At 40.1% G+C, this 20,910-nt stretch overlaps 2 protein-coding genes across 2 annotated transcripts; both read right to left on the bottom strand.

Annotated features, from left to right (window-relative positions):
- Positions 1-1,496: 1,496 nt before the first annotated feature.
- LOC134679178 (CIMIP2 protein CG18335-like) lies at positions 1,497-20,416 on the bottom strand. The gene is made up of 8 exons (XM_063538055.1): positions 20,214-20,416; positions 15,712-15,850; positions 15,290-15,386; positions 13,385-13,560; positions 12,825-12,984; positions 12,209-12,347; positions 3,267-3,365; positions 1,497-1,651 (listed from the first exon to the last, which is right to left on the bottom strand). The coding sequence occupies exons 1-8, from the start codon at positions 20,261-20,263 to the stop codon at positions 1,582-1,584; spliced, it is 930 nt and encodes a 309-aa protein (XP_063394125.1). The 5' UTR covers positions 20,264-20,416; the 3' UTR covers positions 1,497-1,581.
- LOC134679177 (elongator complex protein 3) lies at positions 4,095-12,039 on the bottom strand. Its single transcript, XM_063538054.1, has 7 exons — positions 11,383-12,039; positions 9,906-10,070; positions 9,275-9,389; positions 8,600-8,850; positions 5,450-5,615; positions 4,846-5,058; positions 4,095-4,329 (listed from the first exon to the last, which is right to left on the bottom strand). The coding sequence occupies exons 1-7, from the start codon at positions 11,943-11,945 to the stop codon at positions 4,138-4,140; spliced, it is 1,665 nt and encodes a 554-aa protein (XP_063394124.1). The 5' UTR covers positions 11,946-12,039; the 3' UTR covers positions 4,095-4,137.
- Positions 20,417-20,910: the final 494 nt, after the last annotated feature.

Genomic DNA, 20,910 nt, shown 5'->3' with positions numbered 1-20,910 from the left:
AAAATCGCGTTATGGGCCCCCCATAATCGAGTTATGGGCCAAGATAACCACAAAACGAGTCCAACCGAGGCGCCAGCAGATCTCGTCGTCAAAGCCTGTATAACTTGGACTCCTTTTAGACAAACTGGCCAGCTTTAGAAAAACAGGATGAGGCCTTTGCTCGGCAGTGGGACACAGTAAGCCTTCGAGCAACACCGGCTTCCGACACGTCGGAAGGGAGGGGCCCAAGCGATATCTCGCCGTACAAATCTTTCTGCCATTTTTCGCGGGGGGAAAGGTGCACACAGTCGCATTTCTCACACACTTACATACAAAATCCAATCTGTAATGACGACACAAATACATAGAAAATGACACACGTCAAAGACAAATCTTGCAAACCTCGATCTCTTTTTGTGTACGGACGAGTGACTAGTGTCACAACACGCACACTAACACATTTTCGTTGAAGTATGTCATTGTATTCTGAGAGATGAGAAGTCGGATTTGTCGCTCGACCGATCCGCAATTTGTACTGAGCGAGCAAAATCGATAAATCCAACAATTACTTGAGACTAAAATATAATAATTGTATTTAAATGTAATTTAACGTATGATATGTAAAAAAAAATATTACATGTGAAATGTAACACTTTCTTTATGTAAATTTGATGTCCCCGACCTCTTTTTATAACAAAAAACCGAGCAAACAGGCATTTTTGTGCAGCAGTGTTCACGCCCGCGTCTGGACTCGGTCTAGTGAAAAATCCAAGTGCAACTAGTTTTATTACCCGCGCTAGATTAAATTGACGCGCTAATCTTGTACCTCGGCAGAGGGGAAATAGTGCGAATGCCGCCTCCCTTCCGTGTTGCTCGAAGCTTGAGACTAAAATATAATAATTGTATTTAAATGTAATTTAACGTATGATATGTAAAAAAAATATTACATGTGAAATGTAACACTTTCTTTTTGTAAATTTGATGTCCCCGACCTCTTTTTATAACAAAAAACCGAGCAAACAGGCATTTTTGTGCAGCAGTGTTCACGCGCGCGTCTGGACTCGGTCTAGTGAAAAATCCAAGTGCAACTAGTTTTATTACCCGCGCTAGATTAAATTGACGCGCTAATCTTGTACCTCGGCAGAGGGGAAATAGTGCGAATGCCGCCTCCCTTCCGTGTTGCTCGAAGAATGAATGAGTCTTACCGTAGGCAGGCGTGGCTCACTCCGCGATTTCGTCGCTTTGCTACAGGTAGCTAAAAGTCCATCCGTTCGACCCCAATTTTGGGGTTTGCCATAAGCAGCACGTGGCGCTGTCGCCACCTAGCGGCCATATCTGTGCTGATCGTGACAGACGCGTTTTGTTAGAGAGTGAGTGTTTTGTACCTAGTACTATTATTTATTCTGTGCCGTAGGTACCGTCCAGTTTTTTGGCGTATTGACCATATCAGCTGCTTGCAGCAATGTTTCGAACCAAACTCCTACAACTACATAAAATAACAAATAATAACACTCGCATTAAAAACTTTTACATTATTTAATTTAGTTTCAAAAACTAGTACATTCAATTTTCGTCTTTAATCCTTTCGCCTAAGCTTCACAATCAAGATTGGAAATCGCCGCGGAGCCAGCGTTTCGCGTCGCGGGTATCATTCCCGTACGTCTTGCCAAATCTAGAAATCAATATCAATGTTGTTTTATGAGTAGAACTTACCAACCGTCCTAGGTAAGTAAATAAATGTAATGCACAGAAACATAGGTAAAAAACCTAGCTATGTAAAGCCCCTGTTACATGCATTATGCCGGCTACATACGTAACGATAAATCGTTGCGATAAAACTGTGCAGATAAATCGAACCGTGTGAATGACAAATCGTTGTCGATTATCGTAACGATTTGTCATACCCTCTAGCCGCCCAGAGACCTATAAAAAGGTCTTTTGTTCCATTCTCATTTGAACTTTGTGTTGACAACATAAAATTTCATTTTGCTTGGCAAGGTTTGACGTGTGGCCGGCTAGAGGATACACACGGTTCGATTTATCTGCACAGTCGGACTACAGTTTTATCGCAAAGATTTATCGTTACGTATGTAGCCGACATTAGTGAAGTTTTCGGATCTTAGACGAGCACTATTTGAAAGGCCAGAGCACACCGGCTGCGTTTGCGTATACACGTGCGCTAAATTGTTGAGACCGCGCACGCAAGCGGTGTGCCGTCTCTCATAAGGATCTGTATATTACAACGCGCACATGCACGTCTACAATACACACACGCATCCGGTATGCACAATTGCACAGGCCTGAAATCTGTACCTAATCAAATATACACATTCTAGAGTTTTAGAAAAGTGCTGGTGGCATATTAAACACTATGAGATTGAGATAATTAGCTAAGTGGAGTCTCACGAATCTATCATATCAGCTCAATGATGAAGAATTTCAAGTCAAGTAATTTAGGAACTTATAAAATTGATATTGTATTTATCCCTAACGGTCAGAAAAGTTAAAGAACGACTGTTGTAAACTTTCAACAAAAAATATCGTACCGTGATAATCGGTACGTCTGATACCCGTTTAGTGTGATATTTATTATACCTACAATCAAACAAATCTTAGTTAAAACTGAAGTATTTCACTAAAAAAAATAGTAGATACCTAATTACCTATAAGTACACAAAGCAATCCTCGTGGACACACTAGGTACATTTTTAATGAGATTTATAAAAATATAGAGGAAAGGATCTCTACAACTGAAAATAATGCGATGCCACAGAAACACAATTCGTGTCAAACTTACAAAACCATTTTACGTAGTAAAATTAAACTAAAAACTATAAGTATAATGCGTAAAGAAGGTCGGGCTAAGATAACTCTGCACATAACTATACAAAGTGTGTAATTTAGCAACGTCAACTTACTGTGAAAACAGTCCAACATAATATTCTGTGACACACATTTTTATTGTTGACTGTACTTGTCCTCATTTTGCAATTAAGTAAGTGCTTACTAAAATGCTCAAAACCGCACTTGTGCTTTTTATTGGGACAAAAGAGCTTCAAGTCTAATGAAAACCTGTTGTAGTTGTTAGAAAGCACCAACGAGCGCTACAAAACCTTCCTAATGAGCCCAAACTCGATGGTTTTGTTTTTCCATCGAGGAATTACTTTATTGATTACAGCTTCATTTTAGCATATTATTTGCATTGCCATACATTTCAACTGAGTTGATTAGACACTTTAGAGACGTGAAATTCGATGCAGAGTTAACTTAGACAGAATATTATTTACCTGAACAGGCACCCAGGCACATGCCCCGCGTAGTTCGGTATCATGCCGACGTGCTTGTGATAGATCTCGGTGGGGTTGATGGAGAGGGGCGGGTCAGGTCTGGAAGGATAGGATACAATAGGAATGTTAGGATAGGATCACAGATCACAGAACAGAAAAAAATACGTTTTTTTCAGTGGTTAGGACAGAATATGCAACAAGGCTAAGATCCTTACACATGAGACCAAGAACTTTAATTCAAAGATGTTACGTTGTACGTAAAATGACACCAATGAACACAAGGCATTAAAGCTTCACAAGCTTGAGTTCCTTAGGGTGGTATTCCACCTGTCCAATTTCTTTGTCCAATATGTATTCTATCTCACATTTTGCTTAGCGAGTGAAACGCAATGCATATTGGACATGTGGAATACCAACCTTACCTATTGATATTCGAGTATGCCAAATAGTCCACAATTTGTCTTTTTATCAAAGCGTGCGGCGCAGTGACCATAAAAATCGCTTAAACCATTCGCTGTGCAATAAATTAAACAATTGCTTAAAACGCCTAAAGTATACTAATTCATTTCATACTGTAACATTATTTACTACATTAGTTAGGTAGGTATATTTAATGTAGGTACTGACTGTCACTGTCAATGTATGTCCATTTCACACTAAATATATTTGACATTTACTCTAAAACTAAAAATAAATTAAACACGGTACAGTTTATTCAAAGCGAATATTTTGGCGTTATAGTTACGCCATCTTACCTTACTACTACGTATTTAAAATGGCGTTCAACGAATGAATTCGGTCAGCTGAAAAAAAGGCCAGAAGTGAGCCTAAAATAAAGAAAAATGAAAGACGATTTGTCAGAATATTTTATTCAAAGCATCTTGACCATATAAGGCCCCTCGAGCCTGTACCCAATCTTTGCGTAGTAGTTGCGCGTGCCCACGCCCGATATGACGGCCATTTTGTCGGAGCCGTGCTCCTCGCGAGCGATACGCTCCGCCTCCTCCATGAGGAGCATTCCGAAACCTTGGTGCTGGAATTTGGTTGGGTCGCGGGCGTTTACCTGAAAATTATAATGGTGTTTATAAAAGTGTTTAAACTATTATGTGTAGAGTCGACGTCAAAGATATGTTTACATTTTTCGCCTTATTACAAAGGAGTAAGGTGCAAAAGTGTAAACATATCTTTGGCGTCGACTGTACAAATCATGGACCAAGGAATACTAAGGCACATAAGCATGGAATATTGTAGCGTCAAGTGCTGCTGCTGACATCAGTAATATGGTAACGAGTAAAAGCGCTCATATTTGACAAGCGAGTTACCACAAAACCTTTATGCACCAAACAAGCGCTACTTCAGTTGTAGGTATTCTGCACTAAGCCCTATATCCTAGATACTAAAATGACAGTTTGATTGCCAATACTAAACCATAGATTGTACTAAATTGATTGCAGCTGTGGGCGGCAAGTGTCACTGTCGCATTTAGCAGTCCTGGTAAGCGAAGAACGTCTCTTAATCCATTGGTTATTATATTGGTTATCATCTGTGTATGGACACAAAAATATATAGAAGCACTTACTGGCACAACGCTGCCATAGACGTGCAACTCCCTAACCACACTGCACTGCTTGAAGTCCGCGCCGGGTCCGGGCTTCAGCTCGGGACGGTAAGTGTCACTGGCGCATTTCCTGAGCCTCAGCAACCCTACTAGGATGTCCTGGTCCGGGTCCTCGTACGCGAGGAACGTCTCCCAACCGCCGTTGGCGACGTAGTCGCGGCGTATAAGCTCCACCTTGAAAGTACATCATGATTAATTTTTTCAAACCAAAAAGGACGCGTTAAGTACCAACCTAATGCAAAATATTGTCGCAGTAAATTTGACAACTTGAGGAATATTATAACCGGTGCGATGAAGCGCGTTGTGAGAGCTGAAGTACCTTTTAATGAAGGTAGATATCCCATCTAACCGACCACTTACCTACCTACCTACACCACACCTACTAATCTTGAATGCATCTACCTGCAGAATGAATGCACGAATTTATTTATTACAGACAACACAAAGAAACAGGGAAAGAGACAGGTTCCAAAATACTTAGATGCACCATCCACATTCATTAAATGGTTTTCCACTCAGAGGTTAAACCAAACTAATACAAAATTAAACGCGGAGTGATACATACCTCATAAGGCCGCACGCGGTTGTGTATCTCCTGTATGCCGACCTCCCTGGTGCGGACGTCGCGACAGTCCGTGCCCAAGTCTGCCATGCGAGCGAGTGCTAGCTCTCTCAAATTGCCGTGTTCTACCCCGCTAGAGACTAATGGCATCGGGATGTCGCGTTGCACCCTGTAAACATATTAAAATAATTGATGTCACGGTCCTTTCCTTACCTATCGTTTCAGATTTAGTGAATGATGAGATTTCGTAAGATTGAAAGAGTTTGCATTAAAATAATTTTTAAGAAAAAAAAACCGACTTCCATGGGGGCCGATGAAAGATTATTGTAGATGGTACACTATGTAGAAAAGGAGGTAAAACCACCCACTTTTCTACTAGCATTTCGCTTCTGTATAATGGCTCCTCTACAGGATGGGCCAACGCCGGCCACTCCAAGGGACGCAGCCATGCGGTAGAATGAGATAGCAATATCACTTGCTCCCTCTAACGCATAAATGCGTCCCTTGAAGTGACCGGCGTTGGCCCATCGTGAAGAGGAGCCATGAGGGTCGTAGTTCTAGCCTAACCTAACCCACTCCTCAAGTAGCATTTCGTTTCTGTAAGGCTCGCAGTTCTAACCTAACCTAATCCTTGTTCGGTTCTTTGAGGATCGCAGTTCAAACCTAACCTAACCCACTTAATGGCGCATGCCGTGCGGTGTACGGGGGTTTAAGCGGGAGGGGCTAGTAAGATTGGCATCATCGTACTTTATACCTACATTAATTTTATGGTAGGTAATCATAGTTGTTTATTTAGTTAAGGTATCATAGTGGTTTTCTGGGTCAAGGTCCGGGTCCGAGTCCGGGTCCGAGTCCGGGTCCGAGTCCGGGTCCGAGTCCGCGTCCGAGTCCGGGTCCGAGTCCGGGTCCGAGTCCGGGTCCGAGTCCGGGTCCGAGTACGGATCCGAGTCCGGGTCCGAGTCCGGGTCCGAGTCCGGGTCCGTGTCCGGGTCCGAGACCGGGTCCGAGTCCGGTTCTGAGTCCGGTTCCGAGTCCGGGTCCGAGTCCGGGTCCGAATCCGGATCCGAGTCCAGGTCCGGGTCCGAACCGGATCCGGGTATGAGTCCGAGTCCGGGTCCCAGTCCAAGTCAAAATCGAAATTCGTAATCACCAAACGTGTACCATGCATCATTGAAGAGTTCTGTTCTGGTCATCATCAGTAGTTCCACTTCATCAAATGCGACAGTTTTTAATGTAAATGCTTGATTTTATGATGAAAATACAAAAAAATCTATACGTATGCCTTTAATATTTGAGGAGTTCCCTCGATTCCTTATGGATCCCATCATCAGAACTCGAGCTTGACAAAAATGTGGCTTAAAAACTTAACTTGCTTAACGAGCATAACGAAAAGGAAAAATCGCCAAACGTGAACTGTGCGTCGTTTAAGAGTTCTGTTCTGATCATCATCAGCAGTTCCACTTCATCAAATGTAACAGTTTTTAATGAAAATGCTTGATTTTCTGATGTAAATACAAAAATCTCTATACGCATGCCTTTAAGATTTAAGGAGTTCCCTTGATTCCTCATGGATCCCATCATCAGAACTCGAGCTTGACAAAAATGTGGCTTAAAAACTTAACTTGCTTCACAAACATAACGACGAGGACAAATCGCCAACCGTGAACTATGCGTCGTTGAAGAGTTCTGTTCTGATCATCATCAGCAGTTCCACTTCATCAAATGCAACAGTTTTTAATGAAAATGCTTGATTTTCTGATGTAAATACAAAAATTTCTATACGCATGCCTTTAAGATTTGAGGAGTTCCCTTGATTCCTCATGGATCCCATTATCAGAACTCGAGCTTGACAAAAATGTGGCTTAAAAACTTAACTTGCTTAACAAACATAACGAAGAGGACAAATCGCCAACCGTGAACTATGCGTCGTTAAAGAGTTCCGTTCTGATCATCATCAGCAGTTCCACTTCATCAAATGTCACTTTTTTAGGTGTATATGCTTGATTTGTTGATAAAAACTTGAAACGTTCGCGTATATTAGATTATTATAACCAGTGTAAGTACTGGATGTTGTGCACCCTGTATATGTAAAGACCGACCTGTCAAAAAAAGGGACCCGTCTGAAAATCAGCGCTGGGTATACATCTAGCAAAAAGCTGAGATTGGTACCCATTGCCTATACCACAAATTTTTGTGCATGTTTTGTATATTTAACGTCCTTGTGAAATGAAGTATCTCTCGTGTATTATCTTTTTCTTTTTTGGTAGTTGTGGCAATAAAACATTTTTTTTTTTTTTTTAAACCCAAAAATCACTATATGTATGCCTTTAAGATTTGAGGAGTTCCCTCGATTCCTCATGGATCCCATCATCAGAACTGGGTTTTGACAAAAACGGGACCAATCTGTATGCATATACATTCAATCAAAAATAGAATTTTCAAAATCGATCTAGTAATGACGGAGATATGGAGTAACAAACATAAAAAAAAAAAAAATAATAATAAAAAAAAAAACATACAACCGAATTGATAACCTCCTTCTTTGAGATTTGGAAGTCGGTTAAAAAATAAAAAAAAACATACAACCGAATTGATAACCTCCTTCTTTGAGATTTGGATGTCGGTTAAAAATACAAATATCTATATAGCAACTCAAAAGCCCATATAAAAAAAAATTGCTTGCTTATATTTTTATCGCTGTTACAAAGTTATCATTTGGTACTATTTCCACAAATTGTTGAGATCATTTAACTTTACACCCCACCCCTTTACCCATTAAGTAAAAAAAACCGGGCAAGTGCGAGTCGAACTCGCGCACGAAGGGTTCCGTACCATAATGCAAAAAAAAAAGCAAAAAAAAAAAAACGGTCACCCATCCCAGTAATGACCACTCCCGACGTTGCTTAACTTTGGTCAAAAATCACGTTTGTTGTATGGGAGCCCCATTTAAATCTTTATTTTGTTCTGTTTTTAGTATTTGTTGTTATAGCGGCAACAGAAATACATCATCTGTGAAAATTTCAACTGTCTAGCTATCACGGTTCGTGAGATACAGCCTGGTGACAGACGGACGGACTGACGGACGGACAGCGAAGTCTTAGTAATAGGGTCCCGTTTTACCCTTTGGGTAAGGAACCCTAAAAACACAATCACCTGTAAACCCTAGTCCAGGGAGGCACCAACGCCAGAATCTTTGCAATCAGATCCACCAAAGTCGAAGGCGGGTAACTCCTGTACCGCCCCGTCTTCCACAGCTCGTACAAGCCGGTTCCTCTGATGACCAGTGTCGGGTAGATCTTTAGCCCGTCTGCTCTGAATGCGGGGTTCTCGAAGAACTCGATGAATTGTTCGACGTCACGTTCGAAATCGACGTTGGGAAGGTCTGGCATCATGTGAGCGACTATCTGTAAGTATAATGATGTTTTAATTCCTCTAGCTGAATTTGTGCAGTGAATAATGAATAAGAAGGAATGTTTAAGTTTACAAAAACTTGTTTTAAATTTCTTAGACATATTGATTTTGCCCTAAGCAGTCAAAATGATGTACAGACGCTTTTATTCGTAAAAACGTTATGTTGCCTGCTTAGCTAGTACTTGTACTGCTCACTGTACCATGTCTCTAAATTAAATTTTCCTATTATACATATACAATGAGAATTATACACAATATGTATATAACCTTATCAGAACTCTTGCAGGATCATATTATACTGTAACTCTGTGAGATATGGTATGAAAGTTTAAGATGCACAATTTACTAAACCTATGTTAAAGATCACATTTTGGATGGGATGTATGGGATGTACTTATAGGGTTTAAACAGACTTACCTTGTAACCAGCATCTTTAGCCAAGTTGAAGTTCTCACAGACTGCCTTCACAGTGTGCCCCCTGTTGGTGTCTCTGGCTATATCCTCATACACAGACTGCACACCTATTTCCAACCTGTTATAACATATAACAAGTATTATGGCTCCTCTACACGATGGGCCAACGCCGGCCACTCCAAGGGACGCAGCCATGCGGTAGAATGAGATAGCAATATCACTTGCTCCCTCTAACGCATAAATGCGTCCCTTGGAGCGGCCGGCGTTGGCCCATCGTGTAGAGGAGCTATTATGGATGGTTTCAGAGATGTCTCTTATTGTATACCACTGGTTTTAGGAATGGGTGCATCACTACTAATTTTGTACGGTGAAAACTGGGAGTTAATACTGTTTCTTAAAGAAAAATTTGCCTGCGAAGACAAAACTCAATACACATTCTATAGACTGAGCCTGCTCCGTACCAAACTAGGTTAACGGAATACTTACAGGATCAATTTGCTTGTCTATCCATCTGTTATTGAAGAAAACTTCAAGATAGTGTGATATTCAGAAAAAGTAAAGAGATTAGTTTATGCAAAATGGCTGCCATACAATAAAACCTTAAAAGAGAAATAAGTTTAATTTTAAGTTTTACCTGGTACAACCATAGTTGAGCATATCGCTCATATGCCTCTGCAAACAATAATCCGGTCTAGTCTCAATAGTGATTCCGATGCACTTGGTCTTGGCCCTCTCCGAATATTTTACAGCCTCAGCAACACAACTTGATGTGTGACCGGAGAGGGCATCGTGGAGATTCCTGAAACGATACATGGTAGTGAAGCACTAACAATATCAAATAATCAGTATACCTTACAAAACAAAGTCCTCTGCCATGTCTGTCTGATTGTGTGTATGTATGTTCACCATAAACTCAAAAACTACTGAATTTTTTCATGTGGTTTTTTATCTAAGAGTGGTTCTTGAGAAAGGTTTAGGTGAATAATTTTTGTGTAATTTGGTTTTATGTAATCTGTGGGAAGGGGTCATCCATTAATTACGTCACACGAATTTCTAGGTTTTTTGACCCCTCCCCTTCTCCTTGTCACACTTGGTCACATTTGGCAAACCCCTCCCCCCCTAGTGTGACGTCACATTTTTTCTACGAAATCACCAAATCAAATTAAGTAAGTACCTAAGTATTATTAATATTTTATCCAAATATTTTTGACGATATAAATGTTAGTAATTTAATAACCCAAAACTGCTTAGGAAAGAAAATTAAACGAATAAAAACGATTATCGTTTTAAAAACTTGTTATTTAAATGTACCAGCGAATAAAATAATTTAAATAAATTTGCGGTTAATGATGAAGTTAAAGTGACGTCACAAAGTTTGTGTCCTCCCCTCCCCCATGTCACAATATGTCACATTTTCTTGACCCCCTCCCTCCCCCTAAACGTGTGATGTAATTAATGGATGACCCCCGAAGCCAGTAATAAAACATGGACATTCTGCATGAGGTGACACTGATGGTAAGATAGGGGAAAGTATCTGGCCCTAGAAAACCTGACTGGACATTGGTGCAAAGTTAGAGGCTCAACAAGAAGATTTGAGGAAAATGGTGAGGGAATGCCGCCGGGACAGTAACCTGCAGCTCCGACTCCAGGGAACCGAGCTGAATGAGCGACACGCAATCGACAGCCCGCCTGCTTCTGGCCAGGCGTCCCTACACTACATCTACATCTACATCTAGAGGCTCAACTGCAGGAGAGCTAAATTGACCACTGACATTAAACTGCAACTATGTTGGTGGTGGATTCATTAAAAAAAAAAAGTTTTGTTTAGTTTACTTGCGATCCGCCCCGGCTTTACATGCGTTACACACAACCTTAACAAATTATACTCCTAAACCTTCCTCAAGAACCATTCTACTGATAGGTAAAAAGCGCACGAATATCTGTTCTGTAGTTTTTGAGTTTATCGCAAACATTCAGACAAAAAGAGAATCGGAGGATGACATTGTTTTATAAAATTGTATTGATTTGTATTGCACTATGTTGGTTTCGTGATTCAAACTGCATGTTTAGCCTGTCCAGCTATGAATTAAATATCCAACAAGCAAACTTACCTGATAAAGTAGTCCCTGTAGTCCTCCGGCAAGCTCATGAAGGTGCCGCCCATAACGATGAACTCCACCTTATCCACACTGTGCCCGAGTTGCTTAAGTTGCTCCACGCGATGGCGGGTCTGCAAGTACGGGTTGTAGCGCGCCCGGATCGCGCGCATCGACGTCGGCTCGTAGCCCGTGTAGCTCTGCGTCGAGTACTCGAAGTCAGAGTCCGGCCCGCCCGGGCAGTACACGCAAATGTTCCCCGTGAAGTTTATGTGCGGACATCTGTGAGGCTTACACATCACCGCGACCACCGCGATCCCTGACGCCGTACGTATAGGCTTAGCCTTCAATTTGGGCACCAATATACTCTTAGAATCTGCCGGCACCGCCGCTATGATATCTACCAAACGAGGAGACGTCCCTAAACCATATTTCGAAGAAATACGCGTCTTCATCTTGTTTAGGTTAACATCTTTCCCTTGACGATGAGCCACCAACAACTCTTGTATGATCTCCGATATTACTATCACCATTTTCTCCTCTTTAGAGAGATTTGGTAAGAGTTTCTTTTTAGCCATTTTTAACACTATTTAATATTGCACGGATAAATCGTAATAAATTGCGCGTGTGATAAATTAAATCCGTCACTTTGACAATGACAGTCCATATAGTCTATACTCTATGGTCTTACACGTAATCAACTTGCTACTGTAAAAAATAGCTAAATATGTTGCTAGAGTTTACTACTTAAATTGAGAATCGATTATTAGTGATATTAATTATAATCGATACCTGTAAATAGATGATCAAATGCAACATCGAAAATCATATTGAAACTTACTTGACAACATTTACAGGCGCCCATTCGGTACTCTGCCTTCGCCTGTAGTTAGACGAAAAGTCACAGAGTGCAGAGTTAGTTAGTTTCTTTGAGCTCTCGCCAAATCGCTGGAATCCGTACGGTACATGACCCGTGAAACCTATAAATTTAATGTCATTAATATTATTTCGTAAACCATAATATAAACAAATTACTTGTTAAGCAACTTAACGCCGTATCCATGTCGTAACTTACGGGCTGACTGTGCAGGATTAAAGCCCCATATTTGGGATCTTACAAAAGAAGAGTGAATTTTTGAGTAACTCATCGAAAAATACCAAAATATAAATTGAACGGTTGCTAAAACTAAAATAATTGTTAATAAACTAAGGTCTATGTAAAATAATAACAATGTAAATGCCAAAATGACAAGACCAAAAAAAAATGGCCAGATACTTTATTTCTTGTTATAATAAAATAAGTTTACACTGTAGGTACCAAACTTGGAGGAGATCTGTTATGCATAAATTTTTACCCTGATTCTGTTATGGTATTAGAATGGTTATTGTCGTAACCTAAGTCTTCGTTGGATGAGGATAAATTCCTTATTGGATTGGATTACAAATCACTATTTTACCTTTCTTAATAAATTTCTCTGGTCCATCTTCCATGAAATAGGGACTGATTGAGTGCGATGCTGGTGATAATTTTGCTTCATCCATAGGTAAATTCCGTAGTATACCAGCACATTCTGGCCTGACTGCCACCAAAGGCAGTTTGAATTCAGCCGTCGCCGACTGAGAGAAGAAAATAATTATAAACTTCATTTGTAAATTCTCCCGTACAAATAAATTGGCTTCCATCCATTTTAAAAGCTTGCATGCTTCGTCTTCTATTCATTATCTTCCGACTTCACACATTACATTTCATCATCTCGGCCATAACACGTCCACCGCTGAACACAGGCCTCCCCCTTTTTTGGGGGGTGAATGCCATAATCGCCACGCTTGGCAGGCGGGTTGGCGATCGCAGTCGAGTACACCGAATTTGAGGGACGCTGCTGCCCGTCCACCGGTAGTCTTGGACGTGGTTTAAGGACATACCCCGGTCCTGGACGTAGTTTAAGGACATACCCGGGTCCACACATTACATTTATCACCTGCATTCTGCATTTAAGGCATTATGTTCTTGACTTACGAATCTGTCGACTAGGTTCCAGGGTTGGCCTTTGCCTGCCTGTAGGTCTAGGACTCTTTCAAGTTGGTTCGCCGCCGCGCGTGAGTTGAGCTGCTGCCTTTGGAACTCGGAGAGTGCCTCCGTCGCGAGCACGGTGTAACGTTGGCCGAAATGCGCATTTAACCGAGGTAGAAAGCCTGGTGGATTATATCATTTTTACCCCCAATCCGTACTCATAAAAAACAACGTAAAACTAAAGTAGAATTCTGTTGCCAAACTATTGAAAAATAACAATAACGTCGTGTTTTATTGATAATTACAAAGATGAAATGCACTTTGCGTTGTTAGTATCATTCGTTCAAAGTCCGTTTACAAACAACAATTTTAAAAGGTCTGCTGCGTTTTCAATACAAACAGGAGCTTAACCTTCCTTGCTAACAGCACGCATGTCTTAGTGACACATCTACATATACACACAATTCCAATGCTTAATCACAGCATATTAAATCTTACAATAGCGTAAACTTTAAGGAAAAGTTGAGTACCTATATTTGGGCGCCCTATAAGTAAACGACCGTTCCAACCGGTCCAGATCCAGATGGTTGTGCTGACTCAGAACCGCGATGAATCACTGCCCACTATTTATTTGCATGGTACAGTTTTACACAATGCCTCGGAAAGGCTCTACAGTCTACACATAGATTTAGGAACTAGAAGGAGCGTTTTAAGACGCTTTTGTACTCATATAGCGCTCCGATACTAATTCAGTATGATAGCGCATCCACTCATATCATTTGCGCGTATGTAAGTATGTTATCTATTTTACAAGCTTTTATTTACATTCACCTGTTCCGTTGTCTGTCTGTCTGTCGGTCTGTAATCAAATCTTGCAAGTTAAATTTGATCCACTTCCCGGTTTCCAATTGAGCTGAAATTTTGCATGCATGTATAACATATGTACCATCGAGCTGATCTGATGATGGAGACTAGGAAGTGGCGATAGGAACTCTATGATAAAACAACGCAACCTAATTGTGTTAGGGGTTTTTAGAATTGTCTCGATGATTATTTGTCTGTCGTAAGAAAAGTACAGTCAGCGATAAAAGCTTGTACCAAAAATGACATTTTTGTCAAAAACTTATTCTTGCTCCCGTTAATAGATACGCGTCGCGATTAAAACGAATACAAACTACATTTTTTAGGGTTCCGTACTTCAAAAGGAAAAAAACGGAAACCTTATTAGGATCACTCGTGTGTCTGTCTGTCCGTCTGTCACTGCCTATTTTCTCGGAAACTACTGGACCAATTAAGTTGAAATTTGGTACACATATGTAAATTAGTGACCCAAAGATGGACATGTTTTTTATAATTTTTAAATACATAGGTTCGAAGTTAAGGTCTTAATAGAGGCTTAATTCTTAAGCCAAAAAATGACCATCCCCCCCCCCCCCTTTATTTCTGAAACTACTGGGTCTAAAATTTTGAAAATAATACACAAAATAGTTCTTTACCTATACATGACAGGAAAACCTATTTGAAATGTGCAGTCAAGCGTAAGTCGGACTTATGTACGGAACCCTAGAAACGCGAGTCCGACTCGCACTCAGCCGGTTTTTTTAAGACGTTCCGCTCGAAATATTTTCGTGCTACGTTCCTCTTTATCCTATTCAATAGGGTACTGGACTATAACCGCGAAAATCGAAGTACGCAAATTGCGGGGATTTTTCTCTGTCACTCTAATTACGCCTTCATTGGAGTAAAAGAGAAAGATCCCCGCAATTTGCCAATTTCGGTTTTCGCGGTAGCCGCTCTGAGGTTATCGGGCTTATTGGGTAGGAATATCAGGTTCAAAGACTAGAAGCGTTTTGTGGGTTCAACCTGACTGACATGGCAACATTTTGTTTAAAAAAATGTCGGATGACTCACCTTCGTAACCTGGTATCATGGGATGCTTATACACCGGATCACCATTTCGAAACCTCGCGTTGACGATATCCACGTCAGTCTGTGCTGGCCGGAATACCTGGTGACACAGTGGGTTAATATATGTTAGCAGTCTCTTGCCTTATAGCTAATAGCGTTGGTTGTAATCCACATCTCTTTTACGCTTCGTTGGAGTGTGCGCTGGTCAGTGGAACGGCAGCCTAGGTGTAAAGTATTAACCAGCCATATTTTCTATCCGAAATATATACTAGAAAATAAATATAATCCTCATTTTACTTATATAGGAACGCAATCAAATCAGCAGCCAAAATTTTTGAAACGGCTGCTACTTTTTCCATGATTCCTTCTCTCTCTTTCCGTTAAGTTACTATATGCGAGAAAAAGAGAAAGGCGTATGTTCTCACTTGAAAATCATCAGCTGTCCTGTCGGATAACACGAGCCTCTCCGAGTGCTGCACGTTCGGGTCCAGAAGGATTTTGTGCGTGGTGGAGCCATAGGTGTCGCCGATGCGATACTTGTATTCTGGACAGTGCCCTGTGTATCTGTGGAGAAGACGATTACGTCAGTATAACCTCTAGCTGCCCAGAGACCTGTAAAAAGGTCTCCTGTTCCATTCTAATCTGAACTTTGTGTTGAGAAAATAAAATTTCATTTTGCTTGGCAAGGTTTGACGTATGGGCGGCTAGAGGATAAAAGTAACTCATTACAATCGTCCACACTGTTTCCTGACAACCGCGGTGCCTTTTAGTAAGTAAACATAAGAAAGTACATAGGATACGAACATTAGGAGTGCTAGAAAACATACCTACATTAAAAAACTGGCTCGCTTACGATAGACTTTGATTTGATTTGATTCAATGGGTCATATACTACACTACAAAACACGAGTTTATTTATATTTTTATGCAAAAGAGATCTACGTAATAACCGGAGCAGAACTGGAGCATCCAAAATTCATTTTTATGCAACGTGATATTGTAAAGAATAGACAGATTTGTATTTGAGCAGCGTGAACGGTGGGACCAATCTTTAGGAACAGTCAACAGCAGAAGTTTCTAAGCAGGCCAGGTGTTCAAAATGATCTTGACGCAACTTTATTGTTAAGAGAATAAGAGCGTGTCAAGGTAATTTTGAACACGTCGCCCGCTTAGCAACTTGCTGCTGACTGAACAACGTTGTTGTTGTAGGCTGGCAAATAGGGTTGGTATGAAGACTTAGAGTTAGACCAAGAAAAGTCTGCAATGATTTTGATACCTAGCATATGCTGTGTGTTGTTTATGGTCACTACACCTTATAAAACAAAGTCCTCCACCGCGTCTGTCTGTTCGTGTACACGTGTGTTTGTTTGTATGTTCCCGATAAACTCAAAAATGACTAGACGGATTTTCATGCAGTTTTCACCAATCTATAGTGATTCTCGAGGAAGGTTTAGGTGTATAATTTGTTAACCCATGCGAAGCCGGCGCGGGTCGCTAGTACGTCATATTAAAAATTAAAATAATATTTGCACTGCGTACTTATGCAATCAAAATCGTTGCAGACTTGTCTTGTTCTAAGGTTACCACAGTTCTTAAAGGCCTCTCTTGGTGGTGGTAAATTTGGTGGAGACAGTTTGCGGCCCAGGGAATAGTTTTTAATATCAATCAACAATCATCATCATCTATCCACGCAGAGGAAGTCGCGGGCAGAAGCTAATGATCAAGCCCCAGGTACCTATACTTATATAAAACGTGCGGAAGGTAAGTATTTATCAAAACTGCGAACTGTTGAATTTCCGTTTACAGTAATAAATACAGATTAAATTGGCAGCCCTATTCTTAAACCTAAAAGCGATTACGGCTGCAAATAAATAAAGTTACTCAATTCCGTACCTCTGTCTGTGCACATAATACCGTGCCATACTAAATTGTTCCCTACGGTCCGTTAACAACCATAACAACATATATAACTCTTTACAACGACAAAGTACTAACGCTTCGCGAACTTTTCAAGCTCTGGTTATACTTAATCACTGTAATGTTATTGGAAAATATACTTTGTTACGGTTTTGTAAAGTCGATTTTGAAATGCCGGCGTTGTGAGTGGTTGCGAAAATTACGTTTGGTTTAATAAATGGTACATCACCATAACGAGTAGAAGTGAAGTATGGTAAGTAATCCGTTACGTCACTGGTACTGGAGTCAGTTACGGATCGCTGCCATATATGACCCAAAAATGTTTTATTAAGCTATGAGCTTCATCACATATGATCTTTGAGTAATTCTAAGCATTTCTAGCCTCGGAGGCGATAAGAAGCGTGCGTCTAGTCGAGGAGGGCGGAGTACAAAGACGGCCGCCACCCATCATCATTCAAAAAAATCTGTTCTGGTCTTGGTGGCTACTAGGACAAGTTTGGTATCATTTTCGTATAAACCGAAGACGTGGAATTCATTGCTGATATTTGTTTTTTTCAGTTTCATAGTAATTTTGCAAGAAAAACGTAAAAAGATAAAAATTTGGGTTGGAGGTTTTTGCTTTGAGAGCTAATAACTTTTGTATAGTGGCCAAAAGTATCATACAAAAAATACTATAATAAAGCGCAATTCATGCAGCTTGTAAACATATACATGTTTAGTAATATCCTACTGCAAAAAGATGGTGAAAAAATTATTAAATGACCGCAGCGCGGGTAGTTGGACTCTCGCTAGGCGGCGTTTATCTTACAAAATGGTCGAGTACGAGTATCTACGTAGTTAACTATGCTTACTTTGCTAGATTTTATGATGACGAATAAAATGCTTTCTGTATATTTAATGTTCGCAGTTTCCAGTACACAGACATAATTCTGGTATAGGTTAAAAAAATACACACAGGTATCCCCATGTCTAAAGAGGAGGGCGGCTCGCTTAACAAATAAGATCATGTACAACCGCAATTTCAGGTTGGGTTAGGTTAGGTTCGTTAGTTACCTTTTATCCCTCAGAGCAGAAAAAAGAACCCCCGCGAGGCGGGGCTTCGTTGGTTTGTCACCAAGTCATCCTTGCATAACCTATATTAGTATGACAAATATACATAGCTGTTATGATTTGTAAATGTAAGCTCTCAGCATAATAGTTATTTGTTTTACAAGGGGGCAAAGTTGTTGTTTAACCGCTCGTGCTAATATTGATACCCGATCAAGCGAAACATTTCAAAATTGAACCACGAGCGTAGTGAGTGGTTCGAAAAATGGAATCTTGAGCGTTGTAAGGGTTTCAAAGAACGAGGGTTAAACAACATTTGCCGCCGAGTGAAATACAGAATTTTTCACCACACCAACCTGAAGCAAATATTATATGTAAAATATCAAACAAAATCGAACAAAATCAAACCAAATCAAATCCAAATGAATGTTATGTCCAGTTGAAGTTATTTATTAAAAACAACAAGTAAGTACCTATAAAATTAGTTAAAGTGAGTTATAGCATGAAAATTATCGTGAAAATAAATATTTTGCCTCTTCCTAAGTAGTACAATTTCTCTCATAAATAGTGTTTTAATATTATCAGCGAAAATAAGAGCGCTATTTTATTAGAATAATTTCATTTATAATAGTTATTTCTCGGACCCAATTTTGGACCCGGGTATATCCTTAAACTACGTTCAAAAGAGAGGTATGGGCACTGTGAATGTCATCTCGCTTTGTGTGGTAGGGCACAGCACAGCGGATGTCATTCCAGATCCATCCGAGCAGAGCCCAACTGGGGAAGTACGTACTTACCTCCACCTTACAGAAAACACCGGTCAAATAACACTAGGCCCCACTCAAATCGTTGCAAGTGCATTAAAATTAAAGTGCATAAAATTATGTCTGTATGATGAATTATGTCTGGATGAAAGTATTTTATTCGTCATCATAAAATCTAGCAAAGTAAGCATACCTACGTAGATACTCGTACTCGATCATTTTGTAAGATAAACGACGGTCCGCAAGATAAACGAAAGTCCAACTACCCGCGCTGCGGTCATTTAATAATTTTTTCACCATCTTTTTGCAGTAGGATATTACTCAACGTGTATATGTTTAGAATCTGCATGAATCATGCTTTATTATAGTATTTTTATATGATATTTTTGGCCACTACACAAAAGTTATTAGCTCTCAAAGCAAAAACCTCCATCCTAAATTTTCATCTTTTTACGTTTTTCTTGTAAAATTACTACGAAGCTGAAAAAAACAAACATCAGCAATGAATTCTACGTCTCCGGTTTATACGAAAATGATACCAAACTTGCCCTAGTAGCCACCAGGACCAGAACAGATTATTTTGAATGATGACGGGTGGCGGCCATCTTTGTACCCCCCCTCCCCTTATTGCCTCCCAGGCTTGAAATGCTTAGAGTTACTCAAAGATCATATGTGATGAAGCTCATAGCTTAATAAATTTTTTTTGGGTCAACTTCATAACTGACTCCGCTATGGCGCCTCGCTTCTGTTTTGCTTATGAAATGTTGCAAACAAGCATCTGTCATTTTCATTTCAAGCATGTGTCTGTGCAAGTTCGGAGGCGAGACAGGTGTGGAGACACCTGGACTATAACCGCGAAAATCGAAGTTCGCAAATTGCGGGCATTTTTCTGTCACTCGAATTACGCGTTCATTGGAGTAGGTAAATATCCCCGTAATCTGCGAATTTCAGTTTTCGCGGGAGCCCCTCTGATGCTCTGCTGCAGCTCCGAATAAGGCTGCCTTTCTACTATAATGAGAGGTGGTTGTAAATGTTGTAATACTTGTAATGCAGCGGAGCGGAGAAGAGATGTGGATTACAACCAATGCTGCTGTGGGTTGATTCCTCTCCTCTCCGCTTGTCTCCGCCAAGGCTGTGTGTCTGTGGCAAGGCAGCCTAACGCCTTGTGAATACCTATGTAATTTGAAATGAATTCTCACCCTGGGATGTAGTGGGGTTGCGCGATGCTCACTAAATCCAAAGCTGCCATTTCTACTTAAAATTTACCAGCAACCCCGTAAACCAGTACTTAAACTAAAACCATGGGTATTTGTGACATAAATATATTAAAACTGAAATTTTGATAAAACTGAGATGTTTAATTTTGAAGCCGTGATTTTTGACGCATATTTGGCAGATTTGTCAATTTGGTTTTGACGCAACAACGTCTTTACCTGAGGAGGTTTTTATAGACCAAAGCGGACAAATCTGTACCTAGTCTAAATAAATCTAAAAAAAAATCTCAGCTCAACGTACTTATTTAATTCTCTTTGTAAAGTACTTTGATCAAGTGATCAATTGATCATTGGGTCCTCGAGATAATTTTTAACCGACTTCCAAATCTCAAAGAAGGAGGTTATCAATTCGGTTGTATGTTTTTTTTTTATTTTTTTTATTTTATTTTTATGTTTGTTACTCCATATCTCCGTCATTACTAGATCGATTTTGAAAATTCTTTTTTTGATTGAATGTATATGCATACAGATTGGTCCCGTTTTTGTCAAAACCCAGTTCTGATGATGGGATCCATGAGGAATCGAGGGAACTCCTCAAATCTTAAAGGCATACATATAGTGATTTTTGGGTTTTTATCAACAAATCAAGCATATACACCCAAAAAAGTGACATTTGATGAAG

Source organism: Cydia fagiglandana, chromosome Z, assembly GCF_963556715.1.
Source record: "Cydia fagiglandana chromosome Z, ilCydFagi1.1, whole genome shotgun sequence".
NCBI lineage: Eukaryota > Metazoa > Arthropoda > Insecta > Lepidoptera > Tortricidae > Cydia > Cydia fagiglandana.
The sequence above is the reverse complement of the archived record's forward strand: the minus strand, read 5'-3'. Positions and strand labels throughout refer to the sequence as shown.